This window comes from Rhinopithecus roxellana, chromosome 16, assembly GCF_007565055.1.
Source record: "Rhinopithecus roxellana isolate Shanxi Qingling chromosome 16, ASM756505v1, whole genome shotgun sequence".
Classification (NCBI taxonomy): Eukaryota; Metazoa; Chordata; class Mammalia; order Primates; family Cercopithecidae; genus Rhinopithecus; species Rhinopithecus roxellana.
In genome coordinates this window covers 14,941,099-14,965,546 of record NC_044564.1, presented here as the reverse complement: position 1 = coordinate 14,965,546, position 24,448 = coordinate 14,941,099, and the positions used below count along the sequence as shown (strand labels likewise).

General features: G+C 54.3%; 1 protein-coding gene across 1 annotated transcript; it reads left to right on the top strand.

Moving 5' to 3' along the window:
- Positions 1 to 880: 880 nt before the first annotated feature.
- On the top strand, positions 881 to 23,122 carry PLPP7 (phospholipid phosphatase 7 (inactive)). Its single transcript, XM_030920269.1, has 2 exons — positions 881 to 1,642; positions 22,007 to 23,122. Exons 1-2 carry the CDS (start codon positions 1,192 to 1,194, stop codon positions 22,369 to 22,371), a joined length of 816 nt encoding a protein of 271 aa, XP_030776129.1. The 5' UTR covers positions 881 to 1,191; the 3' UTR covers positions 22,372 to 23,122.
- The last annotated feature ends 1,326 nt before the right edge of the window (positions 23,123 to 24,448 follow it).

Genomic DNA, 24,448 nt, shown 5'->3' with positions numbered 1-24,448 from the left:
GGATACCTACCTCACATCCCGAATCCTCGACTGGGCCCTCTGGGTCTGCGTTCTGGGTTTGCAGCCTCTCGACCCTTGGGCCCCATGCAGCCACACAGGCCTCCTGGGCCTCCTGCAAGGCGGGCTGTCCCTGAATGGGGGTCCCCCTTTTTTCTTCCTTCCTGTGGGGAGCCGTCCATGACTCCCAGACCAGACCCAGAGCTCCCAGAGCCCTGCTTCTAGGATTCTGCCACACATTTGCACACTTGTGACCACTTACACGTGTCCTTCTTTCCATCCCCACCAAACTGTGAGCTTTTTGCAGTGTGCCCAGCACTGACACAGTGTCAGGCACGCGGTAACTATTTACAGGTTGCCTGAAGCTGCTGTCACACTCCTGTCCTTTGCAAAGTTCCAGGTAGTGGAGGCAACCTCCAAGAGGCGATCCGTTACCAGCTGACTCGTTACCCCTCCCTCTGATGGAAATCAGAGCTCACGGATTGTCGTTTGATTGGACTGTGATGTGCTGAAGCTGAATTCAAGACTGATTTAAAAAAAGACCTGCCAGCTTAATGAATGCTGTCACAGAGGGAGGAGCTGGACCTGACCCCAGGGACCCAGGATGATGCTGTCAATGACGTCTTTCACTCTATCTGGTGCCCAAAGAGGCCTCCACCCGAGCAACACCGTCCAGTTTACAGAACCAGGTCCAAGCTGCCAGGCCGCTGGGGCAGACAGGCCTGGCTTGCAGGGGTCTGGACGGCTCAGAGGGAAGCTGGTAAAAACAAGGTAAGCCCAGGTCCCACCTCTGCCCTGTCAGAGGCCAAGGCCACTGCAGAGTCCAGAGCAGCCGGAGGACTACATTTCCCAGAGTCCCCCAAGCCCAGGGATGAGCCATTGGCTGATTTAAATAGCCCAGGCCCGAGGCAGCCAGGCCGCAGCTGTGGACTCCTCACCTCCCGGAGGCTCCCCTGGTGCAGGCCCCGCATTGGAGGGCTCGATTGGCTGCCCGGCTGGCACTGACGTCCCCTTGGAGCTGGGTGGCAGCGGAGATAAACAACCATGTGCAATTCTCCACCCTATATTTAACAGCTGCGGCGGAGAAGGCAGGGAGGCAGCCACGGTGGCGGCTCGGGGGGCAGCTCTTGTCTTCGGGGAGAAGGCCCTTGGAGCCGGGCTGGCATCGGCCTTCTTGGGGTGAGCGAGGTCACCATGCCAGCTTCCCAGAGCCGGGCCCGCGCCAGGGACCGCAACAATGTCCTCAACCGGGCTGAGTTCCTGTCCCTGAACCAGCCCCCCAAAGGGGGCCCGGAGCCCCGCAGCTCCGGCAGAAAGGCCTCAGGCCCCTCGGCACAGCCCCCACCTGCTGGTGACGGGGCCCGAGAGCGACGCCAGTCACAGCAGCTGCCAGAGGAGGACTGCATGCAGCTGAACCCCTCCTTCAAGGGCATCGCCTTCAACTCCCTGCTGGCCATCGATATCTGTATGTCCAAGCGACTGGGGGTGTGTGCCGGCCGGGCGGCGTCCTGGGCCAGTGCTCGCTCCATGGTCAAGCTCATCGGCATCACGGGCCATGGCATCCCCTGGATTGGAGGCACCATTCTCTGCCTGGTGAAGAGCAGCACACTGGCCGGACAGGAGGTGCTCATGAATCTGCTCCTGGGTGAGTGTGCCTGCCACCCGCCACTCACTGTCAGGCCCCTCGGGAGGGAGACCGGCCTGCCCAACCCTGCCCTGGCCAGGACCTGCACAGCCCTCAGAAACCGGCTGGGATGGTCTAATGAGGTTAGGCAGGAAGGGTGCCCCAGAAACGGGCAGGCTCCAGTGTGGGGAGCGAGAGCCAGGGATGCATAGAGGAGGCTCCCCAGTCACATGCCAAATGAAGGCAGAGGCCAGTGTGGCCCTGTGAGGAGGGCCTGCTCAGCAGAAGGCACCACTGCCCATAAGCAGCTTGAGGGGAGGCTGGGCCAGAGGCAGTGGCCTCAAGGGAGATGGTCAGGGCTCTGGTGGGCATCCTGGAATGGGGTGTCACTGTTTGACTCCTGCCCCGTGGCTGGGGTCCTCGCTCCTTGACAGCTCCCAGCTACGCAGTGCCCGTGAGCTGCCCATGAACACCTCCTGCCTCGGTTCGGGAACCCGGCAAGCTGCCCAGGCTTCTCTCGCAGGGTCTGGGGATCCAGGGGGTCCAGCTGGTACTGCCACACACTCACAGCCCCCTGGAGTTCTTCCCTGCTCCTTCCCAGGAGGAGTCACTGGAGAAAGGGTCGGGGGGCCAGTTGGTTTGTTTCCAAAGTCTTTGCCACCAACATCTTGCAGATTAGCACTGCCTTGTGCCAGGTGCCACGTGGGATCCATGTGGGGGCAAGCCATTCCCTCCACCCAGAGGTGACACCCAGCCGCCGTCCGGCCCACCCTTCAGGCACCACCAGGTCCCCAAGGTGCCCCAGGAACCTCTGCTTCCATCCTCCGTGTCAGGCCCACATCGATTTTCTTGGCTTTCCCAGTGTGGCCATCATTTGGGGGACATGTGAGGTGGAGGTCTCGGGAGAGATAAACGTTAACAAGGGGTCTCGGTTCCAAAAGGGCGTTGGGTTGGACCACAGAGAACACGGGTTCCAGAGGAAGTCACAATAAAAACATGTATCTCCTCACTCTAGTCTCAGTCTGGAGGCTCCCTGCTCTGTGGGTGGGACTCAGGGAGGCAGAAACCATCGGATACTTCATGCAGGAGATGGCTGGGTCTGCCACCTTCGAGGTTTTCTTGTTCCTTTTGTTTTTTTAGACAGAGTCTCGTGCTGTTGCCCAGGCTGTAAGGTTGAAGTGCAGTGGCGTGATCTCGGCTCACTACAACCTTTGGCTCACTACAACTCTGCCTCCCGGGTTCAAGCAATTCTCCTACCTCAGCCTCCCAAGTAGCTGGGATTACAGGTGCCCACCACCACACCCAGCTAATTTTTGTATTTTTAGTAGAGATGGGGTTTCACCATGTTGACCAGGCTGGTCTTAAACTCCTGACCTCAGGTGATCCACCAGCCTTGGCCTCCCAAAGTACTGGGATTACAGGCATGAGCCACTGTGCCTGGCCGGTTTTCTTGTTTATTACTAAATTGTTTACATTACAATAACTTGTGATTTACTCCTGAATAAACAGTCTCACGAAGTTGGTGCCATTATCATGCCCATTTTACGTATTAGGAAACTGAGGTTCCTATAAATAAAGCAACCTGGCCCAGCCTCAAGGCTTGAGATTTGCACCGGCTCCAGCTGACACACAGACCAGGTGCCGTGCCACGGGCATGGGAGGGAGGGACAGAGCAAAGTGGCCGAGGAACTAGGCCAGGCGCTTCCAGGGGCAGAACCTGCTCTCATTATCAACAGTTTCACACGGGGCCACGTGGCTTAAGAAGACTGTTGGGAGTTAGAGAGGTAGGTTGCCTGCTGTCAGAGATGGGGTGGGAAGGCATACGCCCGAGTCTGTCTCTCAGCCCTGCTCCCTTGATCGTATCTCCTCCTTCCCATCTTCCTTCCCCATTTGACGAGGGAGGTGATGAAGTTGTCATTGGTTGAGTGCTTACCGCTTTCCAGGGCTTTGCATAAACCATATCATTACTTCGGCTCTTCACCATAACGCATGGAGCTTGGTGCTGTTATTATTTACCGTTTAAAGAGGGGGAAACTGAGGCATGGAGTGATGATGGTTCCAAGATCGGGCAGCTAGTCAGTGATGGAGCCAAGAGCAGAACTCGAAGCAACTCTAGCTTTGCTTTGCATTTTCAGAGGAGAGGGAGAGGGAACCAGCTCAGACTGTGTGAAGTTTCCAGTGGCGGGGGTGGGGATCAGAGAAGAAAGGAGGTGCATCTCAACTTACCCACAGTCAGCAGATGCTCTAGTAAGGGGTGAGCTCCCCCAGGCAGGAGGTATGCAAGCAAGCTGCCTCTCATCACCAAGTAAAATAGCTCTGCTTTGATTTGTTTTTTTACAGGAATGTTTGCTTTTAAGAACATTCCCCCTGCTCCAAACATTGAAAAATTTGCAACTTACTTGTTAAGATAAGGCTTCAGGCTCATTCCAGCAGCCAACTGCCATGGGCACAAAGGTGTATGCCCCACAGGATAAAGATGAAGATTTGAGATGCCTTCCTCCTTGAAAAGAAGTTATAGACATTTTTTAAAACTTTAAAAACAGGCCGGGCGCGGTGGCTCACGCCTGTAATCCCAGCACTTTGGGAGGCCGAGGCGGGCGGATCACGAGGTCAGGAGATCGAGACCATCCTGGCTAACACGGTGAAACCCCGTCTCTACTGAAAATACAAAAAATTAGCCAGGCATGGTGGCAGGCGCCTGTAGTCCCAGGTACTCGGGAGGCTGAGGCAGGAGAATGGCATGAACCCAGGAGGCAGAGCTTGCAGTGATCCGAGATCGCGCCACTGCACTCCAGCCTGGGCGACAGAGCGAGACTCCATCTCAAAAAAAAAAAAAAAAAAAAAAAAAAAAAACTTTAAGGCCAGGCGCGGTGGCTCAAGCCTGTAATCCCAGCACTTTGGGAGGCCGAGACGGGCGGATCACGAGGTCAGGAGATCGAGACCATCCTGGCTAACATGGTGAAACCCCGTCTCTACTAAAAAATACAAAAAACTAGCCGGGCGAGGTGGCGGGCGCCTGTAGTCCCAGCTACCCGGGAGGCTGAGGCAGGAGAATGGCGTGAACCTGGGAGGCGGAGCTTGCAGTGAGCTGAGATCCAGCCACTGCACTCCAGCCTGGGTGACACAGCGAGACTCCATCTCAAAAAAAAAAAAAAACTTTAAAAACATCATTTGTTGAGTTTTATTATGTACCAAAGACAATGGCATGAACGGCCTGTATTTTATGATGTAAAAAAGCTGTTGATGACCTTTCAAGGTAAACATTAATGTGCCCATTTTACAGATGAGTAGACTGAGGCTCAGAAAGCTCAAGCAACTTGCCCACCACACAGCTATAAGTGGTAGGTTCAGGAAGTAAATCCAAGGCCCCGTGACTGCAAACCCCCCCACTCCTTGCTGCTCACTGTGGGGCTGCAGGTCGGGCATATCACCCATGTTCGCTGCACTCCTGGAGCGTGTGTGCTTTGAGGAGGGGAATGGTCTGGGAGGAGGGTGACTGACTTCTATCCAGGTATTGAGATCATGGGGACATAGGGCCTGGCACAAGGCGGGCACTCAGCACAGGCCCAGAGCAGGCCGGATGGGTCTGGGGACCCCAAGGTCATTCCGTGGGGATGCCAGCTCAGCCCTCGGCTTGGTGGGAGTAAATGGCAGCAAATGGCCAAGGCACGCTCTAATCCCGCTGCTCTGGTCTGACCTGCCAGGAGGGATGGTCCCACGGTGCCCTGTCCCAGGAAAGCAGACCACCCGCTGAGCGCAGGCTGCGGGTTCCATCTGTCCTTTTGTCTTTGGAGGGCACCCTTCAACCCTGGAGCACAGGCTCTGGGTCAGACTGGCTTTTGTCCAGGTCTCTGCTCTGACCCTTACTTGCTGTATGCATCTGCTCAAGTCAGTTCCTGTCTCTGAGCCTCAGTTTCCCTATCTGGGGGCTGAGGGGGCTGTGGCAGGGATCTGAAGGGAGCTGGTAAAACATTTGACACGGTGGGTGCCATGCCACACATGTCCCACCGATGGCTGACATCACTGCAGTACTGAAGGCGGAGGGAGCCCTGCCTAACCCTGCCCACACTCTGGCCCCACGGCACTGAGCCAACTCCTGGGCCAGTCTCTGGGCTGGGAGCAAGACCTCCGAGCTTGTGTTTGGGACCTGGGTTCCACTTGGCTCTGAAGAGGCAGACTTGGGAGCTTGGGAAATGGGAGCTGCAGCTACAAGGCCTAGGAAGGGTCCTGCTGGGCCCAGGGAAGTTCTCTGCATGCTTCTGCATGGCAGGCAGTCCCAAGCCCTCCCTCCTTGCCCCTCCCCTAGTACACACTGTCAAGACTCCAGAAAGCTCAGAGCCAGAAGGGGTCTTAGCAGCAGGCAAAAGCTTGGACTCCAGAGGCAGCAGGACCTGGGTGCAAATCCCAGCCCTGCTGTGGGAACTCAGGCAAGTGACGTTGCCTCTCTGAGCCTCAGTTTCTTCATCTGTCAAATGGGTTGTTGGGAAATCTCCCTGATGAATCTCACATAAAGTGCTTGGCACTTACTGATGTTGGTTAACGCTTAAGTAGCTATGATTATCATCATCATTATCACCATCATCGTCAGAAGTCCAGGACTAGCCTCCTGCCAGGTACCTTCTAAGCTCTAGAGGCCTTGAGACCACCCTGCCCCCTTCCTTCTCCCTCCCGCGCAGCACTCAGCTTGATGATCTGAAGGGAGCCAGGTGACAGGTGACAGGTGACCAGGCCCATCCTGGTTCACTCAGCCCATCCTTGTTTCCTCATGGGCCTGTCCTGTAGTAGGAAATGCCTATGGTCTTGTTCCCTGATCTGTGTCCTTTATGAAAGTATCTTTTTGTTTGTTTTTGAGACAGAGTCTGTCTCTCTGTTGCCCAGGCTGAAGTGCAGTGGCAAGATCTTGGCTCACTGCAACCTCCACCTCCTGGGTTCAAGCCATTCTCCAACATGGTTTCGCCATGTTGGCCAGCTGGTCTCGAACTCCTGACCTCAGGTGATCCACCCACCTTGGCCTCCCAAAGTGCTGGGATTACAGGGGTGAGGTGGTCCACCCACCTTGGCCTCACAAAGTGCTGGGATTACAGGCTTGAGCCACTGTGCTGGCCTATAAAAGTATCTTTTTCTTTTTTTTTTTTTTCTTTGAGACAGAGTCTCGCTCTGTCCCCAGGGTGGAGTGCAGTGGTGCGATCTCGGCTCACTGGCATGAACCTGGGAGGCAGAGCTTGCAGTGAGCCTAGATCGTGCCACTGCACTCCAGCCTGGGTGACAGAGTAAGACTCTGTCTCAAAAAAAAAGTATCTTTACTGAGATTTTCCTGAATATGAAAACTACTTTTTTTTTTCTTTTTGAGACAAAGTCTCGCTCTGTCACCCAGGCTGGAGTGCAGTGCTGTGATCTCGGCTCACAGCAACCTCTTCCTCCCTGGTTCAAGTGATTCTCCTGCCTCAGTCTCCCGAGTAGCTGGGATTACAGGTGCCCGCCACAACACCTGGCTAATTTTTGTATTTCTAGTAGACATGGGGTTTCACCATGTTGGTCAGGCTGGTCTTGAACTACTGACCTCATGATCTGCCTGCATCTGCTTCCCAAAATACTGGGATTACAGGAGTGATCCACCACTCTTGGCTAAGAAAACTACATTTTTATGTCATTTTTTTTATTGTGATAAGCTATCCATCACATAAAATTGATCATTATAATCATTTTAAGTACACAGTTCAGTGGCACTGAGTCCATTCACACCGTTCTGCAGCCATCACCACCATCCATCTCCCAACTCTTTCCATCTTTCATCTTAAAAAAACAGAAGCTCGGCCGGGCGCGGTGGCTCAAGCCTGTAATCCCAGCACTTTGGGAGGCCGAGACGGGCGGATCACGAGGTCAGGAGATCGAGACCATCCTGGCTAACACGGTGAAACCCCGTCTCTACTAAAAAAATACAAAAATCTAGCCGGGCGAGGTGGCGGGCGCCTGTAGTCCCAGCTACTCGGGAGGCTGAGGCAGGAGAATGACGTAAACCCAGGAGGCGGAGCTTGCAGTGAGCTGAGATCCGGCCACCGCACTCCAGCCCGGGCGACAGAGCGAGACTCCGTCTCAAAAAAAAAAAAAAACAAAACAAAAAACTAGCCAGGTGAGGTGGCAGGCGCCTGTAGTCCCAGCTACTCGGGAGGTTGAGGCAGGAGAATGGCGTGAACCCCGGAGCGGAGCTTGCAGTGAACTGAGATCCGGCCACTGCACTCCAGCCTGGGCGACAGAGCCAGACTCCGTCTCAAAAAAAAAAAACAAAAAACAAAAAACAGAAGCTCTGTCCCCATTAAGCACTGACTCCCCACTCCCCCTCCCCCAGCCCCTGGCAACCTCCATTCTACACTGTGTCTCTGTGGATTTGACTGTTCTAGGGACCTCACGTAAGTGGAATCGTACCGTATTTGTCTTTTGTGACTGGCTGATTTCATTTAGCATGATACCCTCGAGGTCCATCCATGCTGTAGTGGGCGCCGGCATTTGCTTCCTCTCTAAGGCTGAATAGTGCTCAGTTACAGGATGGACCACACCTTGTGTATCCACTCGTCCACCCATGGATGCTTCAGTTGCTTCTACCTTTTAGCTGCTCTGAGTAACACTGCCGTGCACACAGATGTATATGCATCTTCTTGAGCCCCTGCTTTCAGTCCTTTTGGTTGTATACTCAGAAGCGGGCCTCTGGATCACAGGGTAATTTTATGTCGACTTGTGTGAGGACCTGGCCTACCGTTGCCCATAGCAGCTGCGTGATTTTACATTCCCCCAGCAATGCCCAAGGCCTCCGATATGTCCACACCTTCGCCAACACTCATTATCTGGTTTTTCAATCAGAGCCATCCTAATGGGTGTGAAGTGGTATCTCTTGTGGTTTTGGGTATTTTTTGTTTGTTTTTGGTTTTTGTTTTATTTTGGGTGTTTTTGTTTGTTTGTTTTTTGAGACAGAGTCTTGCTCTGTCACCAGGCTGGAGTGCAGTGGTGCGATCTCGGTTCACTGCAACCTCCGCCTCCCAGGTTCAAGCAATTCTCCTGCCTCTGCCTCCCGAGTAGCTGGGACTACAGGTGCCTGCCACCATGCCTGGCTAATTTTTTGTAGAGATGAGCTTTCACCATGTTGGCCAGGCCGGTCTCAAACTGTTGACCTCAAGTGATCCTCCTGCCTTGGCCTCCCAAAGTGCTGGGATTACAGGCATGAGCCACTGCGCCCGGCCTTTGTTGTGGTTTTGCTTTGCATTTCCCTAACCATCAGTGATGTTGGGCGCCTTTTCATTGTACATTCTTTTTTTTTTTTTTTTTTTTTTTTTGAGATGAAGTCTTACTGTGTTGCCCAGGCTGGAGTGCAGCGTCACCATCTCGGCTCACTGCAACCTCTGCCTCCTGAGTTCAAGTGATTCTCCTACCTCAGCCTCCTGTGTAGCTGGGATTACAGGTGCGCACCACCATGCCTAGCTAATTTTTTGTATTTTTAATAGAGATGAGGTTTCACCATTGTTGGTCAGGCTGGTCTCAAACTCCTGACCTCAGATGATCCACCCACCTTGGCCTCCCAAAGTGCTGGGATTACAGGCATGAGCCACCGTGCCCAGTCTACACATTCTTATAGTAAGAAAAAAATGCAATCATTACAAGGCTAGATCAAGAAGAAAGTGAGCCTCTCCCTTAAACCCTCTCCCAGGAAGAGCCTCTGCCACAGCTTGGGTCACGTGTCCCTGGATTTTTCCCTGTGCATATGCTAACGTGTAATGTGTTTCTCAGGTTGTGTTTTGCCTGGTTTGGGCTCACTCTCACAGCTGTGGCCCTCCCACCTGGAATCCCGGTCTGGACCCCCCATGTCCCTCACGCCAAGCATTAGGGGTTCATATGCTCCAGATAATCTGTTCTGGCAGTTCTCCCATCCCCTGCCCTCTGGCTCTTGCTCTCAGGGACAATTGAGGTGACAGCCTCTCCACGAGGCTTGTCTAGCCTGTTCCTAACTGAGGGATATTTAGGCTGATTCCAAATCTTCACTTAGATACCCTTCTGTGGGAGACCGCACACACTACCTCCTCAGAAGTAGAGGGGTCCCGTCCCCAGCCTCCTTTCTCAGCATTTCAGTGGGCTCAGTACAACAGTCCCTCAGGGGGGCTTTTGGCCACCCCCAGGCCAGGTCAACCCTTAATACACTGCCCTGGCAGCCATCCACACAGCAGGTGCAAGAGAAATGCAATGGTTTGTGGTGCCAGTAGGCAGGGTCTGGCTCAGCATTGCCCACCAGCACAGCTAGTGTTTTTCCTAAGACAGAGTCTCGCTCTGTCACCCAGGCTGGAGTGCAGTGGCACAACCTCAGCTCACTGCAACCTCTGCCTCCCAGGCTCAAGTGATTCTCCTGCCTCAGCCTCCTGAGTAGCTGGGATTACAGGCACCCACCACCACTCCTGGCTAATTTTTATATTTTTAGTAGAGACGGGGTTTCACCGTATTGGCCAGGCTGGTCTCGAACTCCTGAGCTCAAGCTATCATCCCGCCACCGCCTCCCAAAGTGCTGGGATTACAGGCTTGAGCCACTGCGCCCGGCCAAAATAACTTTTTAAAAATGTGCACAAATAATACGTGCTTGTGGCAAGAAAGATTTTAAAGTGCAGAATTACAAAATGACGGGAAAAATCACCCCTATACCTCCTACCCAGCAAGAAGCATTGTTAGCATTTAGAGCAGTACCTTCTAGATTTTTCCCTCTCATATAAGCACATTTGTTTACATACATATCTTATTTTATGAAGATGGCATCCTACTGGAAATCCTATTTTATAAGCGGCCTTTTCCACTTAACATACCCCACGGCTCTCCGATATAGTGGGTCTATAAATATACATGGGCCTTATCATCTGCCGCGGCCACAGTGTGCTCTGGTGTCTAGATTAGGCCACGGTTTGTCCTGTCTGTCTCTTGAAGAGCGCTGGGTTGTTTCACGTTTTTCGGTGTTATAAACAACGCTGCAGTGAACATCCCGGGCCATGAATCATGGCCCACATCCCTAACGATTTCCCAAGGAGATAGTCCTGCAGAGGGAAGAGCTGAGTCCAAGGGAGACACGTGGAGGAGACTTCTGATTCCGAAGCCAAATGCCCTTCAGGAAGTTCAGAACGATTTACACACCCCTTGGGCAGCATGAGGCTGGCTCCCAGCTTTCCAGAAGCCAGAATGGGGGATGAGAAGCAGGATCGACTTCCCAGCCCAGGAGCACCGGGACCCCTCCTCCCAACCCAGCCAGAGAGAGACATCTGCCCACCAACCCAGCCTTTCACAGTCTGCAGGGCGTCCCGAAGCCCCGTCTTTGCTCCTTGCTTTAGAACAGCTGAGCCCACAGCCTCCACCTCCCACCCCTACCCCACTAGCCCCAACTCCCCAGAGACCCTGCCCTGCTCTAAGCTGGTCCTACAGAATGCATCCTCAGGGGGAAAACAGCCCAACGCCACAAAGGGCCACACGAGGTCACCCCAGCTGCCCCTCTTCCCCCTGTGCACAGAGCTGCCGGCAGACAAGTGATGTTCTGATTTTCAGAGGCCTCAGGAGGAGATGATTCCAAATCTTCCAGGATGGCAGCAGCTCTTTTCCAAGAAAGCCCTGGCTCCTGCCTGGCCTCTGGGAGCCTCCGGCTCTCTGGTTCCCTGGCCACCACCAGCCCTGAGGGACCTGGGCTAGGGGAGAAGGGTGGGCCTTGAGGTGGGTTCTTGTCGTCTTCTGAGGGCCAGGAAGCCTCTAGGACAGCAGGGCCTCAGGAACAGCTGTGCTTCCTGCATGGGAGCTTCAGACACTCAGGCCCCAACCCTGTGAAAAGAGCTGAGAGTGGAGCTGGTTGGAATGGAAGAGTGTGAGGGGTGGTGGGGCCAAGCCCTGGTGTCCTCTGATGGGGTCCCGGGGGTGCATTTACCGAGTGGCTGCTGCACACAAGCATCAGAGCAGGCCCCTTGTCATCCCAGCATATCCATGGCAGGGAGCTCTGAGGGACAGACACACCGAGGTTATGCTGTCCACAAGTGGCCAACCTTGAAGCTGGTCTCGTTCTGGAGCCTGAGTGCGCAGCCACCACCCTGGGTGATCTCAGTGAGTGGAGGCCAGTGGAGGCTAAGGGGCCTCCCTGAGACATTCGCATAGCAGGTCCCGGGCAGTGCAGCTCCCACCAGTTCCCCAGCTCTTGCCCTGACCCTCCTGCTGGGCGGACCTTTCCCCCTACAGGGGTCCCCTTGCCCTCCTTGAGTCAAGAAGGGAATGTAGGTCGGTCGACTGGACAGAGCCATGTGGACGGAATCAGCCTTGAGTAATGGCGCCATTTGCTTCTATTTCTGGGCACCAGATGATGCGCTGACAGTGTCAGAATCACAGTCACACGGAGGCCTGGCCGCACGGGAGGAGGGAGAGAGGCCCTTCAGGGGCAGCAGGAGAGGGCAGAGTGGGGTGGGAGGCCCAGGGGAGGCCATGGCTCTGTTGGAGAGTCGCCCTGTGGTCTGAGGGTGGCAGGCCACTGCCTCTTCCATTCACAACCCTCCTGGCCAGACGGCTGCAGCATGGTGAGGGCGAAAAGCCACACACCCCATCATACCTGTGATAGAGTAACAGTCTGTGTCACTATGTGCTCACTGCCCACCGTCCTGCTTGGCCGTAGGGGACCCTGCCAGCCTGGTTCACAGTGCCAGGCCTGACACATGCCTGAAATACCCAAGAACCGGCGGTGCCCAAGAGCAGGTGGAAAAGTGAGTGAACAAGGCACAGGCTAGGTGGGTCAACCCAGCTGGACGGCCAGGCTGGCCCCTATGGTCCCCGCAGGGCCCAGGGCAGAAAAGGGAGAGCCTCCCTCTCATTATGGCCTGAAGAGAGGGAACCAGCCCAAAATAGCCACAGCTTCCCAAAGGCCCAGCTGTGGGGCGTCTTAGTCCATTTTATGCTGCTGTAACAGAACACCACGCACTGATTTATAAAGAATAGAAGTGGATTTGGCTCATGGTTCTGGAGGCTGGGAAGTCCAAGGTTGACGGGCCGCATCTGGTGAGGGCCTCCTTTCTCCCTGTGCCTTCTGCATCTCATGCAAGGGAGTGCATGCCTGGGAGGGCAGGAGGTGACCACACTCACCCTTTCATCAGGAACCACCCCCAATACCTGTGTTCATCCATTCATGAGGGGAGAGCCCCCATGGCCTATTGCTATTTTATTTTATTTTATTTTGTTTTATTTTGTTATTTTTTGAGACAGAGTTTCACTCTTGTTGCCCAGGCTGGAGTGTAATGACACTATCTCAGCTCACCACAACCTCCACCTCCTGGGTTCAAGCGATTCTCCTGCCTCAGCCTCCTGAGTAGCTGGAATTACCGGCATGTGCTACCACGCCCGGCTAATTTTGTACTTCTAGTGGAGACAGGGTTTCACCATGTTGGCCATGCTGGTGGTCTCAAACTCCTGACCTCAGGTGATCCACACGCCTTGGCCTCCCAAAGTGCTAGGATTACAGGAGTGAGCCACCGCAGCCGGCCTGATCAACTCTCGGAACTGTTGCATTGGGGATTCAGTTTCCAACACACGAACTTCATGGAACTTGTTCAAGCCATAGATAGAGTTTCCAGATCAGGAGACGTGGGCACCCACAGAGGCCTCCCTGGCAGCCAGGGGAGCTCCAGATGACCCCCACAACACACCAGCTTCAGCCACATCTGTTTCATACACCGAGTCTGTATGCTTTCATTGGTAAAAACAATGTTTTGCTGCTAGAAATTTGAAAGGAGCCAGGGATAGTGGCTCACACCTGTAATCTCAGCACTTTAGGAGGCTGAGGCAGGAGGATCACTGGAGCTCAGGAGTTCAAGACCAGCTTGGGCAACAAACTGAGACACTGTCTCTACAAAAAAAAATCAAAACATTAGCCAGTTGTGGCCTGTGCCTGTGGTCCCAGCTACATGGGAGACTGAGGCAGGAGGATCATTTGAGCCTCATCAAGGCTGCAGTGAACCATGCTTGCACCATGGCACTCCAGCCTGGGCAACAGAGGGAGACACTGTCTCAAAAAAAAAAGGAAGGTTTGGGTCTAGCTTAGTTTTTGGCCTATGGATCCTGACAGCCTATGCAGAGAGCTGGGGCATGTGGGGAGGTTGAGGCAGCCAGCCCTCCTTGCCTTTGGCCACCCCATCGGAGTGAGGTACTGGGCCCAGTGTACCCTCCAGGTGACTTAGTAAAGTCACCCTTTCCTCCTCCCTTTTTCCTTGACCACAGCAGCTGTCCATGGGGGCCCCTGTGCTCAAAAGGCAGATTTTATTTTATTTTATTTTATTATTTTATTTTATTTTATTTTATTTCGTTTCATTTCGTTTCGTTTCATTTTATTTTATTTTATTTATTTATTTTGATACAGAGTCCCACTCTGTCACCCAGGTTGGAGTGCAGTGGTGCCATCTCAGCTCACTGCAACCTCCATCTCCCAGATTCAAGCAACTGTCCTGCCTCAGCCTCCCAAGTAGCTGGGACTACAGGTGCCTGCCACTACGTCCGGCTAATTTTTGTATTTTTAGTAGAGATGGGTTTTCTCCCATGTTGGCCAGTCTGGTCTCGAACTCCTGACCTCAGGAGCTCCACCCGCCTCGGCCTCCCAAAGTGCTGGGATTACAGGTGTGAGCCACTGTGCTGGCCTCGAAAGGCAGATTTTGAACCCATCAGCTGCCGAGCCCTGGTTTTCAACCTAAAGACCTGGTCGCCAGTAGGACAGATGGCCCATGCCTTCCAGTGGTTGGTGTCATATTTCAGCCTACCATGGAACCCAGTCCCGGTCTACATTAACCACCTCCTACCCCAGATTCTGGCAGCTCTTTGGGCACCCAGACCCTGGCTGGCCATCAGTCACCAGCCACCACCACCAGGGAGGCCCTGGCCTTGTCTGGCCTGGCCTCTCTTACTTGCCTTGAGGTGGTGGAAGGCTTGGAACCTGGGCCAGACAATTTTGACCCTGGTGGGACCTTAGGAAAAAAAGCCTTTGCTGATGCTCCTGCATGGTGTCCCAGCCTCCAGGACCAGAGCCTCCCACAGCTTCCCAGGCCAGGTGGGGCCAGGACTTGCAGGCAGTGTAATGGCAGCAGCATGCTGTCAACCACCACACTTCCCCCAATTCATTGGCTTATTTCCTCCTGGGACCACCCTTGCTACGGGTGAGTAGACCAAGGCTCTGGCAGGGAAAGGAACTTGTTCTTTTTTTTTTTTTTTTTTTTTTTTTTTCTTTTTTTTTTCTCTTTTTTTTTATTTTGTTCTTTTTTTTTTTTGAGACAGAGTCTTGCCCTGTCGTCCAGGCTGGAGTGCAGTGGCGCAATCTTGGCTCACTGCAACCTCTGCCTCCTGGGTTCAAGTGATTCTCCTGCCTCAGCCTCCCAAGTAGCTGGGACTACAGGCACCCGCCACCATGCCCAGCTGAATTTTTTGTATTTTTAGTAGAGACAGGGTTTCACCATGTTGGCCAGACAGTGTCTCCCTCTGTTGCCCAGGCTGGAGTGCCATGGTGCAAACATGGTTCACTGCAGCCTTGATGAGGCTCAAATGATCCTCCTGCCTCAGTCTCCCATGTAGCTGGGACCACAGGCACAGGCCACAACTGGCTAATGTTTTGATTTTTTTTTGTAGAGACAGTGTCTCAGTTTGTTGGCCAAGCTGGTCTTGGACTCCTGACCTCAGGCGATCCGTCCACCTCGGCCTCCCCAAGTGCTGGGATTATAGGCGTGAGCCACCGCACCCGGCCAGAATTTGTTCTTAATTAGCAGGGTCAACCCCCAGGCCAGAAGCACCAGGACCCCTCCTCACAGCCCCAGTCAGCAAGACTTGAACCCCGCCTGTGACTCCAGAACCTTCAGATTTAACCCCCTCCCCATGAACTGCCTTCCCTCCCCAGGTGGAGAGAGCCTGTCACCAGGCCATTTTTGGGGAAGCAGTGGGGCTTGCAGATGAGAAGGGCCCCCTGGGCTGGAGAGGACCAGCTGGCCCCTCTGAGCTGGCTTCCTCAGCTGCTCCATGGGGCGGAGGCATGCCAAGGTCAGCACAGCCACCTCCCTCCAGCTCCCACCTGCCCTGGGGACCTGGCAGTCCCCAGTCCCTCTCTCCTGCTGGAACTGTGACCTCCCACAGGCTTCAAATGGCACCAAACCACAGCATGGCCAGCACACGAGCTGGCCAGCCACACGCCTCCTGGGAAGACCCAGCCCATGGGGACAGCTGCCGTGAAATTGGCAGGCAAGGGTAGAGCAAGGTTTTCTCCAGGCCTTCAGGCCCTACCCACCTCGGGCCAGGCAGCTCCTCTGTGCACCTGCTCAGCCCCCTCCTGTGCTGGCCAGGCACTTCCAGGGTGTGAGGCTCTCAGCCAGCCCTGTGGCTAATGAGAGGGGCCAGGAGAGGCCACAGTTCAAACCCCAAACAGAGAGACCAGACTACAAGCAGCAACCCTGAAGTGGGTAGGAAAAGGGGAAGCCCCGAAGTTCTAGTCCTCCAGGGAGGACTGTGTGATATGGAACAGTCTAACTGCCTGGCACGGACAGTTAGGTGCACCACAGTGCCTCACCCCTGCAGCATGGGGATCGGGGGTATGTGATGGGGCAAGACTTTCAAAAGTAGGCAGCAGAACAACATATGTAAACCATGTTGCAAGCTTTATTAAATCTATGCTCCAAAGGCCGGGTGTGGTGGCTTGCGCCTGTAATCCCAGCACTTTGGGAGGCCGAGGTGGGTGGATCACCTGAGGTTGGGAGTTCGAGACCAGCCTGACCAACATGGAGAAACTCTGTCTCTACTAAAAATAGAAAAATTAGCCGGGAGTGGTGGCACACACTCGTAATCCCAGCTACTCGGGAGGCTGAGGCAGGAGAATTGCTTGAACCCGGGAGGCAGAGGTTGCAGTGAGCAGAGATCACGCCATTGCACTCCAGCCTGGGCAACAAGAGTGAAACTCCGTCTTAAAAAGACAAACAAACAAACAAACAAAAAAAACTATGCTCTATAGATGGATGGAAGGGTCTGGAACAATGGCTACCTCTGAGGGGCAGGATTACAGGTGATTTCAACTTTAGGTTTTGTTTTCTGTGTTGTAAATGTTCTTCAGTAAACAGCATCTTCTACATCTTTTTTTTTTTTTTTTTAGGTTTTTGTTTCCATTTTTGCCAAGAGCTGACTATTCTGGTAAACACTGAAAAGTTTTCTAGGGAAGCTCCCAGCATCCAGCTGTACTGAACTGTCACCGAGTCATGACCCCCACCTTTATCCAGCCCTCCTGGTGGGCCAGGCGCTTGGGGAGACCAACTCAATCGTTTGCTGGGACTTCCCTGCTTTAGCACCGTATGTCTTGTGTCCTAGGAAACCCCTCTGTCCCAGCGAAAACTTGTTACACTGCAGTCAGCCTGCAGGCACGGTGCGGGCCCCCCTCTGGGAGGTGGGTGTCTGTGAGCTTCGTCTCACAGGTGAGGAAAGTTAGGTGGTTTCCCTGAGGTCACGCAGCTGGGAGGCTCCGGGGCTGGAACTCACAGCCGGGTCTCTGGCTGTGACGCCTGTGAGCTTTGCCACCACGCTACACTGCGGGTGTTGTCTTCACTGTCCCTGGAGCAGGGCTTGCAGGGGCTGTGAACTCACTGGGGTCCCCAAGTTCACCTGAGGTGGGGAAGCACAGGGGGCAGGGGCACGGGCTCCCTGCTGACTCTTCACCTGCCCTGGGGGTGCTCTCTGGCCTGCCGATGCCACCCCCACCCCCAGGTGAGGGTGTGAGCTCCAAGGGCCTTTCTTTTTTTCTTTTTTTTTTTGAGAGTCTCGCTCTGTCGCCCAGGCTGGAGTGCAATGGCCATCTCAGCTCACTGCAAGCTCCGCCTCCTGAGTTTACTCCATTCTCCTGCCTCAGCCTCCCAAGTAGCTGGGACTACAGGTGCCCACCACCTCGCCCAGCTAGTTTTTTGTATTTTTTAGTAGAGACGGGGTTTCACCCTGTTAGCCAGGATGGTCTCGATCTCCTGACCTCGTGATCTGCCCGTCTCGGCCTCCCAAAGTGCTGGGATTACAGGGTTGAGCCACCGCGCCCGGCCACCAAGGGCCTTTCTAATGGTGGGGAGGGTTGACCCAGAACCCCCACATTGGTTGTATGGGTGCCACTCAGATCAGCTGGGTGAAACTGGAGTTCTGGCATGGTGCCTTCCTCTCATGGCACAGAAAGGCAGAGCAACCTCCCAAGGCCACGCAGCAGGGTGGGGGCAGAGACATGATGGAGATCCAGGTCTCCCCTGTGTTTCCAAAATAGGGAAAGAAAGGCCAGGCGCAGTGGCTCACGCCTGTAATCCCAGCACTTTTTGGGAGGCAGAGGTGGGCAGATCCCTTGAGGTCAGGAGTTCGAGACCAGCCTGGCCAACATGGCGAAACCCCATCTCTATTAAAAATATAAAAATTAGCCAGCCGTGGTGGCAGGTACCTGTTGTCCCCGGCTACTCGGGAGGCTGAGGCAGGAGAATCGCTTGAACCCAGAAGGTGGAGGTTGCAGTGAGCCAAGATCACACTGCAGCACTCCAGCCTGGGCGATAGAGTGAGACTCTGCCTCAAAAAATAAAGAAAAAGAAAAGGAAGAAAAGAGCCCACCTCGCTGGTTATGAGCCTCAGGCCAGTAACTCAACTAAGTTTGGAGACCGTGGCTCTGTTTCTAGCCCCAGGGGAAAAAAAAAAACCTCTGAACAGGCCGGGCGCGGTGGCTCAAGCCTGTAATCCCAGCACTTTGGGAGGCTGAGATGGGCGGATCACGAGGTCAGGAGATCGAGACCATCCTGACTAACACGGTGAAACCCCATCTCTACTTAAAAAATACAAAAAAACTAGCCGGGCGAGGTGGCGGGCGCCTGTAGTCCCAGCTACTCAGGAGGCTGAGGCAGGAGAATGGCGTAAACCCAGGAGGCGGAGCTTGCAGTGAGCTGGCATCCGGCCACTGCACTCCAGCCTGGGCAACAGAGCCAGACTCCGTCTCAAAAAAAAAAAAAAAGAAAACCTCTGAACAAACAGGCACGGGCTCTGCCTCCATGGAGTGATGACTTCATGCCACAGACAGCGAACCCTCACCTCCCAACAGATGCCTCAGTGACTGCGGGGCGGGTGGGGGAAAGCCATGAAACAGGCCAGACGTTGAGACTGAACCCTTCAGGGCCTGAGCTGTCTGGAAGGCAGGGGCAGGTCCCTGAGGTGGTGGGTTGGGAAAGAGTGGGACATTCCAGAAAGCAAGAGCATCAGGTATGAGTGTCCTGAGCTCCAAGGGTTCATGTTGTCCTCTGTAAAGTGGGGATGCCACAGTGCAGTTGCTGGGGAAAACAGTGGGGTTCCTCAAAGAGTCACATACAGAGTTACTGTCATTGCCAACCAGCGACTCCACTCCTAGGGATCTACCGAAAGAACTGAAAACAGGCACTTGGCAAACACTTGCGCACACCTGCATAGCAGCGTGAGTCACAGCAGCCAAAAGGCGCAAACAGCTCGATAGCCATCAACAGATGAATGGATAAACAAATTGTATCCGGACACAGTGGCTCACACCTGGAATCCCAGCCCTTTGGGAGGCTGAGGTAGGAAGATAGCTTGAAGCCAGGAATTTGAGACCATCTTGGGCATCAAAGTGGGATGCCCATCTGTTAAAGAAAAAAAAATTTTTTTTTTAATTAGCTGGGCATGGTGACACAGTTGTAGTCTTGGTAACTCAGGAGGCTGAGGAGGGAGGAGCCGTTGAGCCCAGGAATTGAAAGTTACAGTGAGTTATGATTGCACCACTACACTCCAGCCTGGGCAACAGAAAGAGGCTCGCTCTCTCTCTTTTTTTTTTTTTTTTTTTGAGACAGAGTCTCGCTCTGTCGCCCAGGCTGGAGTGCAGTGGCGCGATCTTGGCTCACTGCAACCTCCGCCTCCCAGGTTCACGCCATTCTCCTGCCTCAGCCTCCCGAGTAGCTGGGACTACAGGCGCCCGCCACACGCCCGGCTAATTTTTTGTATTTTTAGTAGAGACGGGGTTTCACCGTGTTAGCCAGGATGGTCTCCATCTCCTGACCTCGTGATCCACCCGCCTCGGCCTCCCAAAGTGTCTCTCTCTTTTTTTTAAGATGGGGTCTCACTCGGTCACCTTAGCCTCTCAGGTAGCTGGGATGAGAGGCGTGCACCACCACACTCAGCTAATTTTTGTATTTTTTTTTTTTGTAGAGATGGGCTTTTGCCATGTTGCCCATGCTGGTCTCAAACTCCTGGGCTTAAGCAATCCTCCCACCTCAGCCTCCTGAGGAGCTGGAACTACAGGCGTGTGCCATCACACATGTCTAATTTTTGCATTTTTTGTACAGACAGGGTTTTGCCATGTTGTCCAGGCTAGTCTCAGACTCCTGAGCTCGAGTGATATGTTCACCTCAGCCTCCCAAAGTGCTGGGATTACAGGTGTGAGCGACCGTGCCCAGCCAGAGACATCCATCTTTAAAAAAAAAAAAAGAGGCTGGGCACAGTGGCTCACGCCTGTAATCCCAGCACTTTGGGAGGCCAAGGCAGGCGGATCACCTGAGGTCACGAGTTTGAGACCAGCCTGGCCAACACGGCGAAACCCCATCTCTACTAAAAACACAAAAATTAGCCAGGCACGGCAGCGCCCGCCTGTAATCCCAGCTACTCAGGAAGCTGATGCATGAAAATCGCGTGAACCCGAGAGGTAGAGGTTGCAGTGAGCCGAGTTCACGCCACTGCACTCCAGCCTGGGCAACAGAACGAGACTCCATGGAAAGAAAGAAAGAGAGAGAGAGAGAAAGAGAGAGAGAGGGAGGGAGGGAGGGAGAGAGAGAGAGAGAGAGAGAGAAAGAAAGAAAGAAAAGAAAGAAAGAAAGAAAGGAGGGAGGGAGGGAGGGAGGGAAGGAAGGAAGGAGGAAAGAAAGAAAGAAAAAGAAAGAAAGGAAGGAAGAAAGAAAGGAAAGGAAGGAAAGAAAGAAAAGAAAGAAAGAAAAGAAGAAAGGAGAAAAGAAAGAGGAGAGGAACAAATACTGGTCCATTCATAAATGGAATATTATTTGGCCATGAAAAGGAATGAAGTGCTGACACATGCTGCCACATGGGTGGGCGCTGGAAACGTTACGCTAAGGAAAGGAAGGCAGACACAAAAGGTCACATACTGTCTAATTCCATTTACATGAAGTGTCTAGAGGAGGCAAATCCACCAAGACAGAAAGCAGATTGGTGGTTTCCAGGGGCTGGAGAGAAGGGGATGGGGAGTGGCTGCTTCGTGGGTACAGGGCGTTCTTTTGGGATGATGAAATGTCTTGAAATTAGAGAGAGGAGGTGGCTGCCGACACTGGGATGTGTTAAATGCCACTGAACCGTGTACTCTAAAATGGTTCGCTGTACGTGCTGTAAATTCTGCTTCAACTTTTGAAAAATGGGAATGGGGCTGGGCACAGTGGGTCACGCCTGTAATGGGTGAATACTTTGGGAGGCTGAGGCGGGCGGGTTGCCTGAGGCCGGGAGTTGGAGACCAGCCTGGTCAACATGGAGAAACCCCATCTCTACCAAAAATACAAAAAATTAGCCAAGCATGGTAGTGTGCGCCTGTAATCCCAGCTACTCGGGAGGCTGCAGTGTGAGAATTGCTTGAACCCAGGAGGTGGAGGTTGCAGTGAGCCAAGATCGGGTCACTGTACTCCAGCCTGGGCGATAGAGCAAGACCCTGTATCAAAAAAAAAAAGAAAAAGAGGCCAGGCGCATTGGCTCATACCTGTAATCCCAGCACATTGGGAGGCCAAGGAGGGTGGATCACCTGAGGTCCAGGGTTTGAGACTAGTCTGTCCAACATGGCAAAACCCCATCTCTACTGAAAATACAAAAATTAGCTGGATGTGGTGGCGGGTGCCTGTAATCCCAGCTACTCAGGAGGCCGAGGCAGGAGAATCGCTTGAGTCTGGGAGGCGGAGGTTCCAGTGAGCCGAGATCACGCCTCTGCACTCCAGCCTGAGTGATGAAGTGAGACTCTGTCTCAAAAAAAAAAAAAAAAAAAGGAAAAGAAAAAAGAAAAAACCAAAGAAATAAAATGCATATTAAATCAGGGCATGAGAAAAACAAGGTGAGGGGAGAGAGCTTGGCGAGGGCTTTTATAAACAGCGTGGTCAGGGAAGGCTTCTCTGCTAAAGGGAGTGGCTACGGGAAGGCAGGGCGTGACAGGCAGAGGAGACAGCAAGGGCAATGGCCTGAGGCGGGACCGTGCCTGGGGGTCAGCGTGGCTGAGTGACCGGAATGAGGGGCAGGGAGGGGAGATGAGGTCGGGGAAATGTCGGGGGCTGGGGCCTGGGCCTGGCTGGTGGCCCTGATGGCCCGGGGGCCTCTGTCTCCCCCGAACAGCCCTGCTCTTGGACATCATGACAGTGGCTGGCGTGCAGAAGCTCATCAAGCGGCGTGGCCCGTACGAGACGAGCCCCAGCCTCCTGGACTACCTCACCATGGATGTCTACGCCTTCCCGGCCGGGCACGCCAGCCGCGCCGCCATGGTGTCCAAGTTCTTCCTCAGTCACCTGGTGCTGGCAGTGCCCCTGCGCGTGCTGCTGGTGCTCTGGGCCCTCTGCGTGGGCCTGTCCCGCGTGATGATCGGCCGCCACCACGTCACGGACGTCCTCTCCGGCTTCGTCATCGGCTACCTCCAGTTCCGCCTGGTGGAGCTGGTCTGGATGCCCTCCAGCACCTGCCAGATGCTCATCTCCGCCTGGTGAAGCGCCCACCGGCCCATGCAAGGCTCTGGGGGCAGGGCTGGCCCTACAGAAGGTGCAGGGGGTGGCAAGGTGGCAGGCACGGGTTGAACAGAGCCACCAGGAGTTGGAGCGGCCACCCCCATCTTCCCCTTCTGGTTGGAGGCCAGCGAACCCAGGCCGCCCCTCCCAGTGACAAGCGTGTTTGGCAGTGCCAGGCCTCTCTTGCCCCTTTGCTTGGACTCCAAGTCTCCTCTCTAGGTGGCCTGGACCCACCCGTGGGGACAGCCCTATTTAGCTTCTGCTCTGGGCACAGCAAAGACCAGGATGGTGGGAGGGGCCAAGTCTCGTCTTTTCATCGTCATGACTGTTGAGTTCTTGGCTGTGCTCATCACGCCACAGCACGACACCTGCCAAAATGCCCCCAACCTACTGCCTGATGCAGGTGCCATTGCCATGAGCAGTCATTGACAGCTTAGGGCAGCACTTTCGAACGGGTGCCCCATGGGACACCAGCCTGTGAGATGCTTTTGGGGGAAAAGGGTTTTGTGGTTCAATAACTTTGGGAAGTGCTGCATCCTCTGTCCCCAAGTTGGACATTCACAAAGGCCGTTATTGCCGTCAAGGCTCTGACGAGTCCTGTAGAAAAACTTCTTGCTGGCCGGGCACGGTGGCTCAAGCCTGTAATCCCAGCACTTTGGGAGGCCGAGATGGGCGGATCACGAGGTCAAGAGATCGAGACCATCCTGGCTAACATGGTGAAACCCCGTCTCTACTAAAAAAATACAAAAAAAAAACTAGCTGGGCGAGGTGGCGGGCGCCTATAGTCCCAGCTACTCGGGAGGCTGAGGCAGGAGAATGGCGTAAACCCGGGAGGCGGAGCTTGCAGTGAGCTGAGATCCGGCCACTGCACTCCAGCCTGGGCGACAGAGCGAGACTCCGTCTCAAAAAAAAACAAAAAAAGAAAGAAAAGCTTCTTGCTAAACCTTCTTTAATCCATGTTTTCTAAACTTATTTGACCACAGAACCCTTTTCTTGGGGAACAGCTATTAACCCCCAAGGAACCACTGGTTCCTCAAGCGCATTTTGGGAGCTGCTGTCAGAGAGCTAAAGGGCCTGGGGTGTGAGCTGACTCTCCGCTGGGGAGGCCGGGTGCACCACTGCAGCCCGAGGAAAGCACTGGCCACCGCCCGTGGGCATCGATGAGGCTTTGGCCCCCAGGGGCCGGACTCCATGTGACCTAATAGGTCGTTTCCAAGTCACCCGTTACGGATGTGCATTTCATGTGACAATACAGATGACATGCAAATGGCCCTCTCCCGTGTGGCTTTTTCCTTGTGCAATTCAATTGCTCCGGATGCATTCGCCTTATTAACATGGAATGGGCGGAAGGGTGGGGTAATTCTTCGGCCCTAGACAGTGCCGTGATGCCAGGGATCGGGGGCTCTGGGCACAGCTGGCCTCCTCCTGGACTTTGCCAGGTTGGCCAGTCCCTTCACCCTGGGGTGGCCGCCTGGTGCTCCCTCAGTCCCCAGGTCCTGTGCTGGCTGTTACCTGGGGCCTGGGCAGGGACTGTTTGAGAAGCCCTCACTGTGATGCTGATGGATCAGAGACCCTCTCTCACTTCAGCCTCAGGCCTTCCCAAAGCCCCCCGCCCTGACACGTGACTAACCTGATCCTCGTCCCCCAGGAAGTGGACAAGTGACCAGTCAAACACAGCAAAGCCTACAAGAGCTGCCACGAGGGATGTGCAGGGCAGTGAGGGCTCAGAGAAAAGGCCCTGGAGCCCAGCCTTGGGGTGTCAGTGCATAGGTCCTGGAAGGGGAAGTCTGAGCCCAGATGGAGGGAATGGGTGGAGGGAGCCAGGAAGGAGAGGAAGAATGTTCTAGGCAGAGGGAGGAAAAGGGTGAGGGCCAGGAGGCAAGAGCCCTCGGGTCCTATCACAGGTCGGCAGGAGGCCTGGGGACACCCTGAGCTCCCCTAACCTCACTTTGAGTGTGAGCGCTCGTCTGCGGCTCTCAGCAGCCCTCTGATGTGAGGTGATCAACATGCCCATTCCATAGATGGGAAAATTGAGGCCCTGAGACTTGCCCAAGGTTGT